Below are 16,502 nucleotides of genomic sequence, written 5' to 3'. Positions count from 1 at the left end.
CAAACTGATGTTCAGCTGCTCCTTCAGCAGTCTATCCGTGCTGCCTGACTGACCTCTGCTGTGGGCCCTGACCTTGCCCAGCTTATCACGATGCTTCTGAGATGAAGATGATGTATTGGAGAGTCGCATTCAGCTCCTTGACACCCTCTGTGGGAGTCTGGGTTTTGTTACAGGCAGGAAACAGACTCTTCCGCTCCGTAAACACGCTTCTCTGCTTGGCCACTTTTTGGGGCTGCCGGTGGCACGCGAAGACAAACTAATGGTGGTCAGCTGAGGTCTCGCGAGGTGCGCGTGCGTGGGTGTTTAGGGTTGGGAAGCTAATTGCGCCATTAGCGCGTGAAGGCAGCGTCTGTGACCTGTGACGCTTTGGCTGCACCGACTACTCTCTTAATGCTCTCTTAAAAACATAATAGACACACTGCAGGGCTTTTTTCTCCTTTCTATTTAACCACCTTAGTCTTTTTAATTTGCACATAAACATCTCATTTTGTCGTCGTTCATGAATGCTGAACGGACATTGATTTCTTGTGTTTGGTCTGTTGTCTTTTTGAATCATTGCTCCCAATAAACAGGACTGGGTAAATATTTGGGAAACAAATTGAGCAGATTTACAGCCCTTTTGGAGTATTTAACGAGCCAATGCATTCCACTTAAAGTCCTCATAAATTCCCAGTAACGCGCAAAAAAAACCACTTTCGACATTGTGAAAATCGTCAGCCTTATGAGAAGTTCTTGAGGGAGATTATAATGTAGACTGTTTCAGCAGTTTCCCACAAATTTAACATCCAAAATCTCCTTTTTTTGTTTTTGCTGGAGCTCATTTGGAATAGCTAAAGCCTTGTGTACACTAACGCCTATTTTCTCCGCAGACCTATAATTCCTCGCCCTGCTTCGCCACTTAAAGGGAGCATTTTAAAAGACATAGATCTCCAGGAGAGAGAAAGAAGCTGGCCTAATCTAAACAGCGCCTTGTTGATGGTGAGCGGATGAGATTATGTCGGCATGCTCTCCTTTTCTTTCCACACGGTTTAGCAGCAATGGGCCTTCAGAGCCTGCATGGCGCCTGCACTTGGCCAGAGATAGGCGACCAGGAGGCGACCAGAGGTGTCCAGAGGTGTCCAGTTACAGACTGGCTGCCCTTTGGCACACAGGTACAATTCAAGAGAAATTTAACATTGATTTTTTTTATTCATAATTGTTTTAAATAAAACAAAACTTGTTGGGAATACTGTGAGTCTGCCAACATGAATCTGTGACTCAAAAAAAGGAAAAAGTCCAGAGTGCTCGGAAGTTCAAATCAGTGTGATGAAGGTGCTCTTTGGTACACAAAGGTTAAAAAAAAGGGGGAGTCCAAGGCACTCTTCTGGCAAAAAATATATATAAACCCTTTATTCAATTGGCTATTTCATGATGAAATGCTAAAAACAATTGTGCCTTGGATTTCATCATGAAATAGCCAATTGAATAAAGGGTTTTTATATATTTTGCCAGAAGAGTGCTTTGGACTCCCCCCTTTTATGAATATGATACTCTTGTTACTGGAGTCACACGCCCAATGTAAAGAACATGTTCTGCTTAAACTAAACTTTTTAAAGCAGGTGGCATCATTATTTTTATTTAGAAAAAAAAACATTTTGAAACTTATTGAATTCAAACTATTCTGAAGCGACATTCAAGCTCGCCTTTACTTGTATCAATTGCATGAAACGAATGATAACTATTGGTCAAACTGTCTTGGAACATTTAACCCATGGGTCTTTTTTTTTCCAGAAATACTGACCTAATAAAGTCAAGGGATCGTGGCCAAATGTTGGTAAAAAAAGAATCCTACAACTTTCTAAAATTAAAGCAGACATAAATAAAGCACTACATTTATATTCTGTTCATATCTCCTTGGGGTTGCCAATTCTATCTCATTTCCCACAGTTGCGGCACATTATCTTATCCGTGGACTGCCGAGACAGGAAACGCAGATATGCCTAATCTTAAAAGCACCGTAGTGATGATGGGAAGAGCTGTGATGTTCGTGGGACTATTCAGCAGAGACGAGAGGATAAATAAATGTTACTCAATTACCTCTGTTTACATTACATCTATTTTTATATTTTATACTTCTAGTGTAACACTTCTGTTTATGTGTATTTATTACATCTACTTTACCTGTTTTATTTGCTTTATATAACTGTGTGTGTGTTTTACCTGTTATATGTTTTATCTGCCTCGTTTAGTCTTGTCAAGTATTTGTTTTAAAGCACTGACCAGAAATGGCAACTGTGAATCTCGTTGTATTTAATACAATGACAATAAAGCTTTATATTCCATTCTATTCTATTCTCAAGTTTGCCGGATAAACTCAACCAATTAGGCTACTTACCAAAAGGATTTTCTTTTTTTTTTATGATACAAAATGAAAAGTGCTGCCTTTTCAATTTTATTGTTTTCTGTTGGGAAAACAAAAAGTAATAAAAACTTCCTTACCTTAATCACCTTTAACAGTCTGAGAGGAGTTCACAGTGTTAATATTATTTCATAAATTAGCCATTATGTCTTCCTGACACACACAGAGAGAGAGTGACTGTATCAGTCCCTCCCCTGCTGCAGGACGTCACTGAAAGGGAGAGGACAGCATCTTGGCTGACCCAGCTCTCTTTCTCTCGATAGATAACTGAATCCAGCCAACCAAACAGGATCGACCTCTCTCCTTCTCTCTCACAGCCCTCCAGCCATAGACACACACACAGCCACAGGAGAGAGGGATGTCACAGCTGAAAGAAAACCAGTCCTCCTCCATCGTCTGCATGAAGAACAAGCAGTGCGCGCCCATTCTTCACGCGTACGCACGGGTTATTTACTGCTTTTACGCGCAGTCCGGAGACAAATTGGTCCAATTTTGGGCTTGCTGACTATTTGTTATCTTGTCATTTCTCTCTCTCTGTCTCTCTGTTGGTGGTAATAATGCTCCCCAGCCCGCTCATGACTTCTTCCACCACGCCTTTCTCCGTGAAGGATATTCTGAAGTTGGAGTTGCAGCAACAATCTCAGCAGCAGCAGCTCCAGTTCATCTCCTGCTTCGGTCTCTCACAGCCGGGAGCTTTTCAGAACAAACCCTCCTGCATGTTGGCCGGGAGGGACAGTCCGAGTCCCATCAGCTCCGGGCTGTCGGAGAGCGACGAGAGGATGTCGTACCTCAACAACACACTGACGGTGCAAGACCGGCTGACGGTGCAGGACCGGCTGGTGGAGTCCGGTCAGCCCGGGGAGATGTTCTGCAACCCGGCGCACAACCTCTCTGCAGCAGACCTCCGGCTGGAGGAACCAGACAGCAGTGAGTTCACCTTCTAATGATACATATCTGCAAAACTGAGTGGTGAAGATGATGATAGATGTCGTTGTTATTAGTAATTCTATAAATAGGCTAATATCATGGACAAGATATTCATTTTGTAACAGTTTGGTACTGTCAAACTCTGTATCCACTTCTAAAAAACTTTAGGATAGCATTCCTATAAGTAGAAGGATATAAATATATGTATGTACACATCCGTTTCTGAACGCATGTGTACATTTATACGATCAGGCTTTGGCTTTCAGGGGCTCCCAAACTCTGCTGATTATTTTCTAGATTAATAGTTTGGTCTATAAAATGTCAGAAAATAGTGAAAAATGTCCATCCCAGTTTCTCAAAGTCTCAAAGTGTCTTGTTTTATACAGTCCAAAACCCAAAGATATTCAGTTTAATAGGATATAAAACAGGGAAAAAGCAGTAAGTCTCCAAATTTGAGAGGCTGAAAACAGCATTTTCTGAGATTTTTTTCATGAAAAATTACTTTAACGATGAATCAATTATCAAAATAGTTGGCGATCAATTTTCTGTCAAGTGACTAATCGTTGCAGCTCTAATAATAATAATAATAAACTTAATTCATGCAACACTTTTCTTAAACAAAGTTTAAAAAAACCCAGTTATATTTGACTTTGATTATTATTATTGATAATGTCTGGAATGCACTTCCTATAGAGATACGATCATCTAACTCTGTATCCACTTTTAAAAAACGTTTGAAAACACATTTTTTTAGGATAGCATTCCTATAAGTAGAAGACTGGGTATAAATATATGTATGTATACATCCGTTTCTGGACGCATGTGTACATTTATACACATTTATGTATATATACTGTATATTTGTTTTATCAACTTGTCCTACCATTTTACCACTTCTATTATTATTATTGATATGTTCTGTGATGTTCTGTTTTAGCAGTTACCATATTTGTTTTACTCTATCTGCTTTTATTGTCTGATGTTCTGTTTTAACAGTTACCATATCTTTTACTTTATTTATCTGCTTTTATTGTCTTGTGAAGCACTTTGTAACCTCTGTTTTGAGAAGTGCTATATAAATACATGTATTATTATTATTATTATTATTATTATTATTATTACAGAGGAGTCAATCAGAATCAGAGCTTAATTAAATTTAAATATTTAACTATCTTGCAAAAAAAAACATGTGTCCTATATCGAATTTTCTAAACTGACTTTAATAGATATTGTTGGAGAAATAATTACTGCGAGCTGACAAGCTATCATTTGTTGTTTCATGTATAAATGACTATGAAATGATCACCAAATGAGGAAAAGGTCATCAATGCTGCGCTGGAGTGAGTTTTGGGCTACTAATAATATAAAATCAAATTTAAATTGAAAGTCTATATCGAGCCTGTATCTAAAAATTGCTTATTGCTTTTTTTTGTAATTACAGTATAGGCCTATATGGCATGTGCCACACCTTGCACGATGGACGCGCATTGTTCCTATTCATTAGTCGCTGTGCATAAAGCCTGCAGGCATTTACGTGTTGTTTACATCTGAAGTGATTAGTATTTTTAATAAATAAATCCATATAACAATCCATAGAAAAACATTTCTTAGACGTTGCTTAATTAATGTGCATTTAATAAATGGGCAGAAATCTTATAATAAAAATGTATTTACCTTCAACTTTAATTTCCAAGATATAAACATTGATTATTTATTTTTTTTTAAGTTCATGGACGAATTGACGAATACTTCTCAATCTTTCATTAAGTCCTCTTTGAAACCACGTTTGGATTTATTTCCTATAAATACTTGTAAAAATGTTGGTAAAGCAATTTCCAATCCAGTACAATTTTTATTTTATTTATTCATTTTACTAGGCTATATTTTAATTAATATTTAAATTAATAATAATAATATAATAATAAATTCGACTTATATAGCGCTTTTCAGGGACTCAAACACGCTTAAAATGTCAATATTGTGGGAAATTAATGCAAATTATATGTAATACAATTATATAATCTACACAAAAATTGCTATGAGAAAAACTGTTTTGCTTCAACATTCTCATAAAGTTAAGATTTTGAAACGAATTAATTCATGTGGAAATCAAAGAGGGTGAGATTCAGAAAATCATAGAGTTGGATAAATATGTTTTTAAATCCTGCATAATTAACTTGGATGTAAACGTGTCTTCTCCACGCAGAGAGCTGCGGTGCGTTGCGGGCTGATTGTGAGGATCATCCGGACTCGGAGAAGCCCGCCAAGCAGCAGAGGACCAGGAGGAAACCGCGCGTGCTCTTCTCCCAGACTCAGGTGTTCGAGCTCGAGCGTCGCTTCAAGCAGCAGCGGTACCTGTCCGCTCCGGAGAGAGAGCACCTGGCCAGCTCGCTGAAGCTCACCTCCACTCAGGTCAAGATCTGGTTCCAGAACAGGAGGTACAAATGCAAGAGGCAGCGGCAGGACAAGAGTCTGGAGCTGGCAGGTCACCACCACCACCACCACCATGCACCTGCACCGCCCAGGAGGGTGGCCGTGCCGGTGTTGGTCCGAGACGGCAGGCCTTGTCTGACTGGATCCCAGAACTATAACCCGTCCTACACAGTCGGAGGAGCTCCAAACCCGTACAGCTACAACAGCTACCCGGCCTACAGCTATAACAACTCGGTGTACACCAACACTTACTCCTGTACTTACTCTAGTCTACCTGCTCTGCCGCCCAGCAACACCGCTGCTAATGCTTTTATCAACATGAATTTGGGAAATCTCGGCGCACAGACGCAAAGCCATCAGGCGAGCCACCAAGGACCAGTGGTCACACCGTGCCAGGGAGCTCTGCAGGGCATCCGGGCCTGGTAGCTGGGCTCTTTACGCACGACCACAGACACTTCTTCTTCTTGGATGGACTCGAGCATGTGAACCTGATCTACTAATGCAAGGAAAGCACAATTTAAAACTCTGTGAGTGTGGGCCAGTTGGCTGTAACTCAAGGCAGGCCAGTGAGGAAATCCGAGCCCATTGACTGATAAAAACCATATTCAGTATATGCGCATTTTTCTCTGAGCCAAAATGTTTAGAAAACGTATTAAACCTGCTGAATGTCGCCGCTGAGCAAAAGACTGTGCGTAATGTGGCCTATTGTGGTTCAAAATGGATGTAATGTGCGACAAAAATAAAAGGGAAACTGTAGGACATTTCATACAAAACACATATGAAATGTGTTATATTATTAGCCCATAATGAATTCATTATAGGCCCATTCAATTAGATCCCTAAAATGTATTGCAAGAAAATAACTATTGCTAGATAATGCAATCTTATTAAGTATTATGTTTTTTTTCCCCTCTTCTTTTTTAACAGCTGTGTGATTTGAGTAAATGAGATTGAACGACGTGACCTGTTAAAACGGCCTGTTTTTACGCTCAAGTTACAACGACGAAAAGTATCACTGATGATGAAATTAAATGATGCAAACTTAATGACACACGTGACTATTGTTTTGTGCTTTGTGTGTGTGTGTGTTTGCGTGTAACTACGGAACCTAAACAAATACAGTATCCATTTATGTAGAAATGTACGCTTCTATGCCAAATATGACGTTTCTGATCTCGTTTGGAAGCACGTTGTTATTTGCATTTCAACATTCATGGATGAATCTGGATGGGAAACTCAAATAAATAAATTATTCTGTAAGCATCGTTTCTCATCGTCTCAGATAGTTTCTCAAGTACTTTTTTCCTGTGAGAAAGCTTGTGGTAGACTTTAGTCTGAGACAAGAACCAGAAACAGAGAGAATTCAGGGGCGAGCTAATGTCCGGTCAGGATTCAGAGATGGACATTAACCAGACAGCCAGCAGCATCACAGGGACACACACACAGCAAAGACCCACACAGCCTCCCATCATAAATATGGTTGGATAGTTTTCTCTTCGTTGATGCACTGAAACACTGAAAGATATAATTACCAAATAAAATAAAAAAGACTTTATATGCTACTATACTCCTTATAAAAAACAATAATAATAATAATAATAATAATAATAATAAAAGTGGATTTAAGGCTATAGCTTATCAGTAATTGTATAACAATTCTTATATTATAATCATATAATAGTTACCCACATTTTCACTCTCACACACACGCAAACGCGCGCACACACACACACACACACACACACACACACACACACATCACTTTTTACCCTGTTGCTGAACTGATAACGCACTCATAGGTGTTGGGAAACAAATGCATTAACTCACTTTGGACCCAAAAAGTAAAGTAAAGACTGAACTTCCATCCTCAAATTCTGAAGTTTGTTGACTCAACACCAAGAGACTGTCTGAATGTCTAGTGACAAGAAGCCATTATTATTTTCATTTAGAGAAGAGAAGAGAAGGGAAGAGAAAGTCATTAGTCTATAACAGACTTCAAACTCCTGACACTGCTTGCCTCTGCATTTTGCTCAATGGATGAATATTGTACAGCACATGCATGCTCTCTTCATCTTCACTAAAGTGCACACGCACGCACACACACACACACACACACACACACAGAGAGTTAATTGGAGACGGACTTAAGCAAACACCTTCACCTCCTAGGCATGGCCGAATACGCAGACGCTATTAATGGAGATGAATGGCAACGTAAACAGAGTGTTTGTCTCCTCTCTGATAGTCTCTCTGGCCACTTCCCCCGGCTACTGCACTGCCGGTAGGACACATACCTGGTGTCAGCTCTTAAGTGCTGCACAGTCACTCGTGTAAATAGAGCTGGCGACAGGACGGCGATGCCTGAGGACGCGGCCTCGCCACGGCTGCTCTGACAGGCTGCTCTGCGAAGATCGCTATCAGCTATTCAGCCTCCAAAGATAGCAGCGAGGATCATCGCCGCGCGAGCTATAGGCGTGGAGTTTCCCAAAACAAAGTCTCCAATGGCAACCAACATCTCGAGGAGCTCACAAAGGAACCAGGGCCCAGATATAGAGAGGGACACGTGGAGTAAAGCTGGAGTAAAAGCTCTCCCATCTCCCCGGCAATATTTGCACTATCTGTTTATATCATGTTTATAGCTTTTTTTTTTGTATATTGTACATTGGTAGAATTTTAATTTTTTTATTCTTATTTTATTCTAACGTTTTTATCTATTCTTTTCTTATTATACTGTTTAACTTGCACCAACAAAACCAAAGCAAATTCTTAGTGTATACCTCTTACACCTGGCAATAAACATGATTCTGATTCTGATTCTGATTAGGTGGACCTCCAAGTGTCCTCCGCCAACAGCATCAGATGGACAAGGACACGTTTTTCCAATCAGGACGATATAACCAAATTATACACTGTGTTTTATGACATTAGAATTCAAAATGCCCTTTTCAATTATAGGTGTCTGGTAAAAATATTTAAATAAACTTGGAGTGGTCTAAAGACAGAGGATGTTGTACAGATAAACACCTCTGATGCAAACCTTTGGTTTTGCACTGTATCAATTAAATTGACTTGTAGTCAGTTGATATGTCGCATGCTGTGAGATTTAGTGGATGGATCAACATGCAGAGTTTCGATAAGTGATTTTCTTTTTGGTAAGTGACAATTATGAAAGCGGGATTCAAACTCGAGGCTAAGACTCAGACCTGGTACACGAGCTCTACCAGGTGAACTCTACCAGGTGAGCTCTACCAGGTGAACTCTACCAGGTGAACTCTACCAGGTGAGCTCTACCAGGTGAACTCTACCAGGTGAGCTCTACCAGGTGAGCTCTACCAGGTGAGCTCTACCAGGTGAACTCTACCAGGTGAACTCTACCAGGTGAGCTCTACCAGGTGAGCTCTACCAGGTGAGCTCTACCAGGTGAACTCTACCAGGTGAACTCTACCAGGTGAGCTCTACCAGGTGAGCTCTACCAGGTGAACTCTACCAGCTACCAGGTGAGCTCTACCAGGTGAGCGCAGTTTCCAGTTGGTGAAGACGAGACGTGAGGTTGGAGGAGAGGATTTGGACGCTGGCATGTTGCTTATAACTATGAGTGAAGAAATGGCTATTTATAATCAACTTACATTTTGTAGGTGGGGTGATGATATCTTGTGGTTTGAATCATATATTAATTATCATTTGACTACTACACAGTCTGGTTTGAACACATGAAGTAAGTGTGCCAGAACTTCTCATCCGGACATGTTGTGACACCCTGGAGCCTATTGGCGCTCTGTGGCAAACAGAGAGATGTCTCTGTTTAGTCAGAGGAAGAAAACAAAACAACACGGAGGAGGCAGATCACTGCATCTGTCATCACGTCTCCTCGATGAAGGCAAGGCCTGCTGATTGTGTAATGCGTGCGTGGGGGGGAGAAAGAGAGGGGAGGGGGAGAGAGAGAGAGAGAGAGAGAGAGAGAGAGAGAGAGAGGAGGGGGGTTTGCGTATTTGCCACCTTTTCTCTTTGTAAATGGATGCACCGTGACCACACGGCGGCGCAACTTGCCTGTTTGAGCGACGAGTCTGGAAGTCCTCTCTTACAAAATAAATACTTTATATCTATATAATATTTATGGTCAATCTCAGTTATTCAGTGACATTTCAGTCTGTAGGGTGGATTTATGGAATGGGTTAGGTGATGGGTTGAAGGGGAGCACAAATATAAATCAATTTAAAAAGCTATACAAGAAAGATATTTTTGGGAGGTATATGGTTGAAGAAGAGTTGTGTTAAAGGTTGGTTATATACTTTTTAACTCCGGATGTATTTGTGGGTTGTAAATAAACTTGGGATGCTGTTCATATATTCAACTTAGGATGTAAATAAATCTGGGATAGTTTTTATATTATATTATATTATCATTCTATGATATATGAGTTAATAGAGGAGGAGTGAGAAAGGGGTAGGGTAATATAAGTTTTTCTTCTACCTACTCCTTTTCGGACACTATAACTCTTGTTTTGTTTGTTATTATTTTGTATCTGTTTTTATTTATTATATGTTCGAAATAAAGTCTTTCATTCATTCATTCATTTCTGTCATGGGTTTTGTTAACAAACATTATAGGCATCAAGGTCTCCAAAAAATCAGGGTACTATATTTAAAACATCACAAATGTAATATTAAAAATATCTACAATTATAAAATAGAACAATTGCTAAAATACAAATAATAATGGATTGAGGCAAATAGACATTTTAAATTAGAGTGGTCCTGTCAGAGAACTTTAACATTAAGTGGAATCTATAAAGTCAAAGTTGTATAATAATACTTCATATGTAAAGGTGGGCCTCAGTATTGTGGAAGGATGTAAAACCACGGTCCCTGCACTGAGCTGCGTTTTACGCACGCTTGGCGAACTTTACGCATCAGATTTTCTTGCTACACTTTATGTATCCTCCTGGGAACCGAGTTAAAAAAAAGTGTCTTCCAATTACTTTTTTTGTGATTTCCTTCCTATTTAGGGTTAAAAGAAAATCTTAACAATTTAGGCTTATTAAACTTTAATTTGATTATCCACAGGACTATTTCAGTGTGAAAAGAATAAAAAAAAAATGAACAGATTATGGCTGTAGAGTGATATTAAACCAAGAATACATTCAACTTGATTAAAAAAAACAAACACATGCCATATCACTGCAAGCATATCCTCTTTACAATACACCAGGGGTTGGTAGAGTAGGTCAAGAGAGTAAGAGGATATGCATGTGGACAAAATGTCCACTACAGAGGACACATGTCAATGGGCTGGGTCTCAGGAGGATATAATTAATAGTTGGTAAACACACACTAATAGTTGGTAAATCCACTCTGAGTCACTCGTGTCCATAATATTCACGGTGACTGAAATGACCAACAGGGTCCAATTCTCCTCGTCCCCACTTAAACAGGCTCTGACAAATTTAGCCATATGGAGCTATTATTATAAGGAGCCTTTTTTTAATACCTTGCGTTTTTAACGCAATAAGCTAATAAAAATCACACCTCACCAAAGTGAAATACACTGTCTGCAAAATGAGAGTTGCTCGTCCTCAGTAGAGCTTAGAGAGCAGCATGGAGCTGGGCGGTGCGGACCAGGAGGAGGGACCAGGCAGAGAGAGCAGCCTATCCAAGGTTACCTGGAGCTGCTGCTGACAATATGGTAAAAGACCTGACAGCTCCTGATGCAGGCTGTTCATTAGCACACCGGACTTAGATCACCACAATTAAATCAGAGCAATTAAAGAGCGTGGAGAAAAAGCTCGAACCAGTAAGGACTTTATCTTTCCAGAGGCTGATCTCTTGATGACTCCAAATAAATCGCACGCGAGCGTGAGGAAATATCCGTGCTCTTATTTCAATCATGACATTAAGTTTTTCGTCCTTCTCCATCAAAGACATCCTCACCGGACGTGATGCCCGGGGGAAGCCTGGCACAGAGGAGAACTGCGCACCAAAGCGCAACATCTGCACACCAAAGCGCAACATCTGCACCGGCCAGAGAGACACTTATCTGTCTCATCGAGACGCGGACGAGACACGCATCCACCAGGAGACACTTCCTGCTGATCTCAGTCTGTCTGCTGGGAACCTCCGACCTGATGCCTTCAACGAGGAGTCCACAGGAGAGGAGACTGAGCTCAGAGAAGGTGAGCGGGTTTTTACACTGCAACAAATATGACAATAAATTAACAATCTCTCTCGTGTCCTGCAGTTAGGTTAGACAGAAAAATACAATCTTGCTTTGGAAACAGGATGAATTTGCAAAACCTCAATGTCATGTTCGTCTCATTTTTTTTTTTTTAGATAAAATATAGATTTGATTCACAAAAGATACATTGCATGATGGGATATTTTCATCAGTATTTACAGTGATTGTATTTCTTATTTTTTCCCAATTTAAAAAAAATAAAAAAAATTCTTTGAATAAATCCAAAGATCTCTAGAGATCCCTATGTCAATAGGTTTAAGGTTAAGTAATACCACATATTGTATGTTATGAAAATGCAATTTAATAGCTCAATCATCATTTAGTTTTCAGAGTTTGTTGTCTGAGAAAGGCAGTCAGGCTGTGGGACAGTACTGGAAACCAAAAGCATGTAACCAAAATAGCATCTGAGGGTTTTGTGCGTAAAATGTTCGCCATCTAAAATCCTGATGTATTCCATTTTATCCCCTGACTTTCTGACAGTGTGAAAGCGATATTCTCCCAAATTCCTCACGAGTAGAGGTCAATTTTCGATAAGATTTAGGGGAACCAAATTATGGAGTAGCTTTTCACATCTATCAATAAACTGTTCATCTGTCAAATGTTTCCAAAGTCGCCTAAAGGGTAATCTAATTTAATTGCTGTCTTGTAACTGCTTTTCCCCATGTTGTCCATGTATCTGTTTTTATGTTTTTTTTTTATTTTTTCCCACTCACAATGTTGTTTGGTTATGATTTCCCAGAACTCTTTATAGATATTTAAATCAATATCCTCCTCACAAACACTAACCATACACTTCCACACAACACACACACACACTTGTCTTTTTTTTTATATATATTTACTGTATTGTTATTGTTGTTATTATATATATCTTGTCCTAATTGTTCGTTATCACTATTATATAGTCATATTATTTCTTTATATTAATGTTATCTCTAGGTGGAGGCTTCAGATAAGCCTAGTGTTTTTTTTGCCTCTTCCTGCACTGTATATTATTCATTTTTGTTATGTTGTATAGTCTTAAATTGTGCAAAACAAATAAACAAAATAAAAGAGAGAGGGAAACCCCATATTGTCCAACATCAGAGGCGCTTTACTTGAAGATAAAACCCACTTATTGTCATGGTTATTCCTATAGGTGCTGCAGACCAGCAGCCACACTGCGTGGAGCAGGATAACCGTCAGAAGGAGGATGCGGAGGCCGAGGAGGAGAGATGTCTCCACAGCGGAGAGACGGTCAGCTGTTCGTCCGATGAGCAGCAATGCAGGCCAGGCACGAAGAAGCGCTCCCGGGCGGCCTTCTCTCACGCTCAGATCTACGAGCTGGAGCGCCGCTTCAACACGCAGCGGTATCTGTCCGGTCCGGAGCGGGCCGACCTGGCAGAAGCTCTGAGACTCACAGAGACCCAGGTGAAGATCTGGTTTCAGAACCGGAGGTATAAAACCAAACGGCGCCAGATGGCTGCCGAGCTGGCGGCCTGCAGCTCGCCCAAGAAAGTAGCAGTGAAAGTTCTGGTGATGGACAATCAGAAGCAGTACCATCATCATCATCATCAGGCGAATGGAGTACACCTCCCAGTGACTGTGCCACTGTACCAGCAGGCCTACCAGTACCACCCATACCTGCACTACTACTGCCAGCAGCCCTGGAGCATGAGCAGCATGTCCTGAGGGATGCTCTGAACAGAACAGGACTTATATTGGCAGCTTTCTGTACAGTCAATGGATCAACCTCTCTTGTCAAACTGACTGAGATTGTACAGTTTTGTTTTTTTTTTTTTTTTTTTTGATTAGCTAAATTTAGAAATATTCTGCAAATTTTGTATAATCAAGGAAATTAAAATAATAACATTAAAACATTCAAAGTGTTAAGCTGCAGCAACGATTAGTGTGGGGCATATAAGAGGCATTGCACAGCTCTTTTAAGACTACCAGTTGATTAGATTATAAAGAAATCTTTCAAATTGAATACTGAGATTTGAGTGTGGTTATTATTTTGTAATGATTTACAAGAAAAATAATAATAATTAAAGGCTAAATACTGCTGACTTGTTCAAACCTTTTTCCTGAACTGCCAGGTCATTTTTTCATAATCTTATTTTTCTATTTCGTTTAATATACAATATTAAAAAAGGGAAAAACAGAAAAAGGGGTGAGTTGTGTTTTTACTCTGAGGTCTGACATTATCTGGGAAAGCAGAGAAAGATCTTTTTTATTTTTTTAACACCCTGATTTTATATTTCAGCATTCCCTTGCACTATTGATTTAAAAAAGGAATCAAATAGTGGTACATTAATGTTATAGTGTGCACGGTGGGTCATAAAGGTGTGTTCTGCTATACGCAGAAGACAACAATCCTTTCTCATGTTTCCTTTCTCACACTAAATGTTATCAAGAAGAAAAGTTGTTTCCTCCTTCTCCTTCTTCTGCATAACAAAAAAATAAGTTGGCAATTATTCTGCCTCTAATTTTGCTAAACATTTTTTTCATGCATTGCCTTTTTTTTTAATTAATGGTGGAATGAGTAGTATGCAGTACTACATTTTGAGATATAGGGAGAGGGTATTGCAGTTTTTTTCTAAGTCAAGGGCTGGCTCCAAATTAAATATCAACAATGCTGGGGAGGGTGTTGCATTTAAAAAAAAAAAAATTTTAAGAATTAATACCCCTCCACAGTAATTTTCATACAAACCCTGAATATCTCAATACAAAGAAAAAAAGAGTTTAAAAGTAGCATTTAGTGGGTAATCTAAATGATATCCTACAATTAATCGCACTAAATAAACATTTATGCTTTTAATTTGTTCAATTGCTGCACTTCATATCATTTACAAACTATTTATGTACCAGTGTAAATACATTAAATCAGGTAGTCACTCAATCTGAGGCCTATAGGACGATCTATATGTTGCTTTTTTTACCCCCCTCCTATATGACTGCCAGAAACAGTCTATAAGCGACCAGACGGAGCAGAAAGGAATCCTGAATTTATACAAACCCAACGAGAGAAGGTAGCTTATCTCAACGTGCGAGACTCTGACATTTTTAGTAGGTATTTATTTTCTTTATGGGACATCTTTGTTGATCATGAAACTCAGTATAACACCTGCAAGAACACATTCTTCATATGAGGTTTATGGACCTTTAGTAACCTTTTGAAGAGTGTGTCTGGGTGTCATCATGGAAATATAACTTACTGTAAAAAGTTGCATGCAAAGTTTACTAATTTTAGTATTACACAAAACTGCCAAATTTGACTGACTCAACCGGATGATGTTTAGACAGTGAATATTTGCTGGGGCTTTTTAAAAGATGTGTTTTATATGTAAATAGTCCTGCTGCCTAGGCCTAATCTATATGTGTGCTGCATGAGTCAGAGAGGGTCAATAGACCGTGAAGATGTTGCACCATCCAGACGGGCTGCACAAGACAGCACACATTCATCATACCTTACTGAAAAGACTATACACTCATCCCAAAGATATGTACACAATGGCCATACTCCATAGAAAAATACAAATTCCTAAATGAGGTGGCTAGTGCTTCGACTTTAACTGCTGGTTCTTGCTGCCAAAATTGTGTGGCATTAATGGAGCCTGCAGGCTGCTGAGAAGGGCACGCAGAACACACAGTCTGCTGATGAACTACAGATAAATAGATAAAAGAAGTTTTCTGCGTGGCCAGAAATTTACAAAAATATATTTGAGTTAAGTGATATTTCTTTGACACCACAAGGTAAACTGTGTGCTCATGTACAAAATGTTTGCCAGTATTTGCCTACAGCAAGGAAGTGTCACATCTATATAAGCCTAGCAAATATTATTATTACAACATTACAGAAAACAAAGAACTGTGATGCAAAATAGGTACTTCAACTTCCCTTTTCCCACCACAAGCTGCTTTGGTGAAGAGGATCACCCTGTGCCATACGCGTTGGGCTGGCACCAGCCCAAACCTCATTTATCTCTTCTATCAAAACACCACTTCAAGCTTTCCTAAGTGGTTGACACAACAGGTTTCTGGGAGGGAGGAAGAATACACCTAACACTCATTTGAATGTCCAACTGGAAATCACCGGGGCACCATTAAGTCTAATTATTTTCATTTACACACAGGGTGTGTTGGCTGTTGAAGACTCAGACAACTAAAGGAAAAGGTTGTGGTATTGCATTGTGGCTCTGAGGTATGCCACTTTCTATGCGCTCTGATTAGTCACATTGTGCTGGTGAATAGTAGCTTTAGTCATTGCTGTCTACCGTGACTAGATAAGTTTTCTTTTCTTTTCCTGCACCCAGGGAAGCTGATGTAAATTTCCATAGAGAACAAGTAAGGCACTGAAAAAAGTGAATGACACAAGGGCTAATGGACCTCTTCCCTTGAAGAATAATTCAGATTCATTACAAATTAGGTCTTATTTTCATGTGTTTTGGACATTATTTTGATCAGTTATGATAAAATTATATTCATCAAGTTAATTGCTGAAATCTATAGGAGCATGCTACAATAAAGCCAA

General features: G+C 39.4%; 2 protein-coding genes across 2 annotated transcripts; both read left to right on the top strand.

The window, feature by feature from the left end:
• The first annotated feature begins 2,679 nt into the window (after positions 1–2,679).
• On the top strand, positions 2,680–6,973 carry nkx2.3 (NK2 homeobox 3). Its single transcript, XM_037781449.1, has 2 exons — positions 2,680–3,325; positions 5,532–6,973. Exons 1-2 carry the CDS (start codon positions 2,956–2,958, stop codon positions 6,182–6,184), a joined length of 1,023 nt encoding a protein of 340 aa, XP_037637377.1. The 5' UTR covers positions 2,680–2,955; the 3' UTR covers positions 6,185–6,973.
• A 4,481-nt stretch (positions 6,974–11,454) lies between these two features.
• Positions 11,455–14,138, top strand: nkx3.3 (NK3 homeobox 3). Its single transcript, XM_037781320.1, has 2 exons — positions 11,455–11,927; positions 13,128–14,138. Exons 1-2 carry the CDS (start codon positions 11,642–11,644, stop codon positions 13,658–13,660), a joined length of 819 nt encoding a protein of 272 aa, XP_037637248.1. The 5' UTR covers positions 11,455–11,641; the 3' UTR covers positions 13,661–14,138.
• Positions 14,139–16,502: the final 2,364 nt, after the last annotated feature.

The sequence above is a fragment of the Sebastes umbrosus genome, chromosome 10 (assembly GCF_015220745.1).
Source record: "Sebastes umbrosus isolate fSebUmb1 chromosome 10, fSebUmb1.pri, whole genome shotgun sequence".
In the NCBI taxonomy this organism is placed as follows: Eukaryota; Metazoa; Chordata; class Actinopteri; order Perciformes; family Sebastidae; genus Sebastes; species Sebastes umbrosus.
Note: the sequence above shows the minus strand (reverse complement) of the source record. Positions and strands in the feature narration are given on the sequence as shown.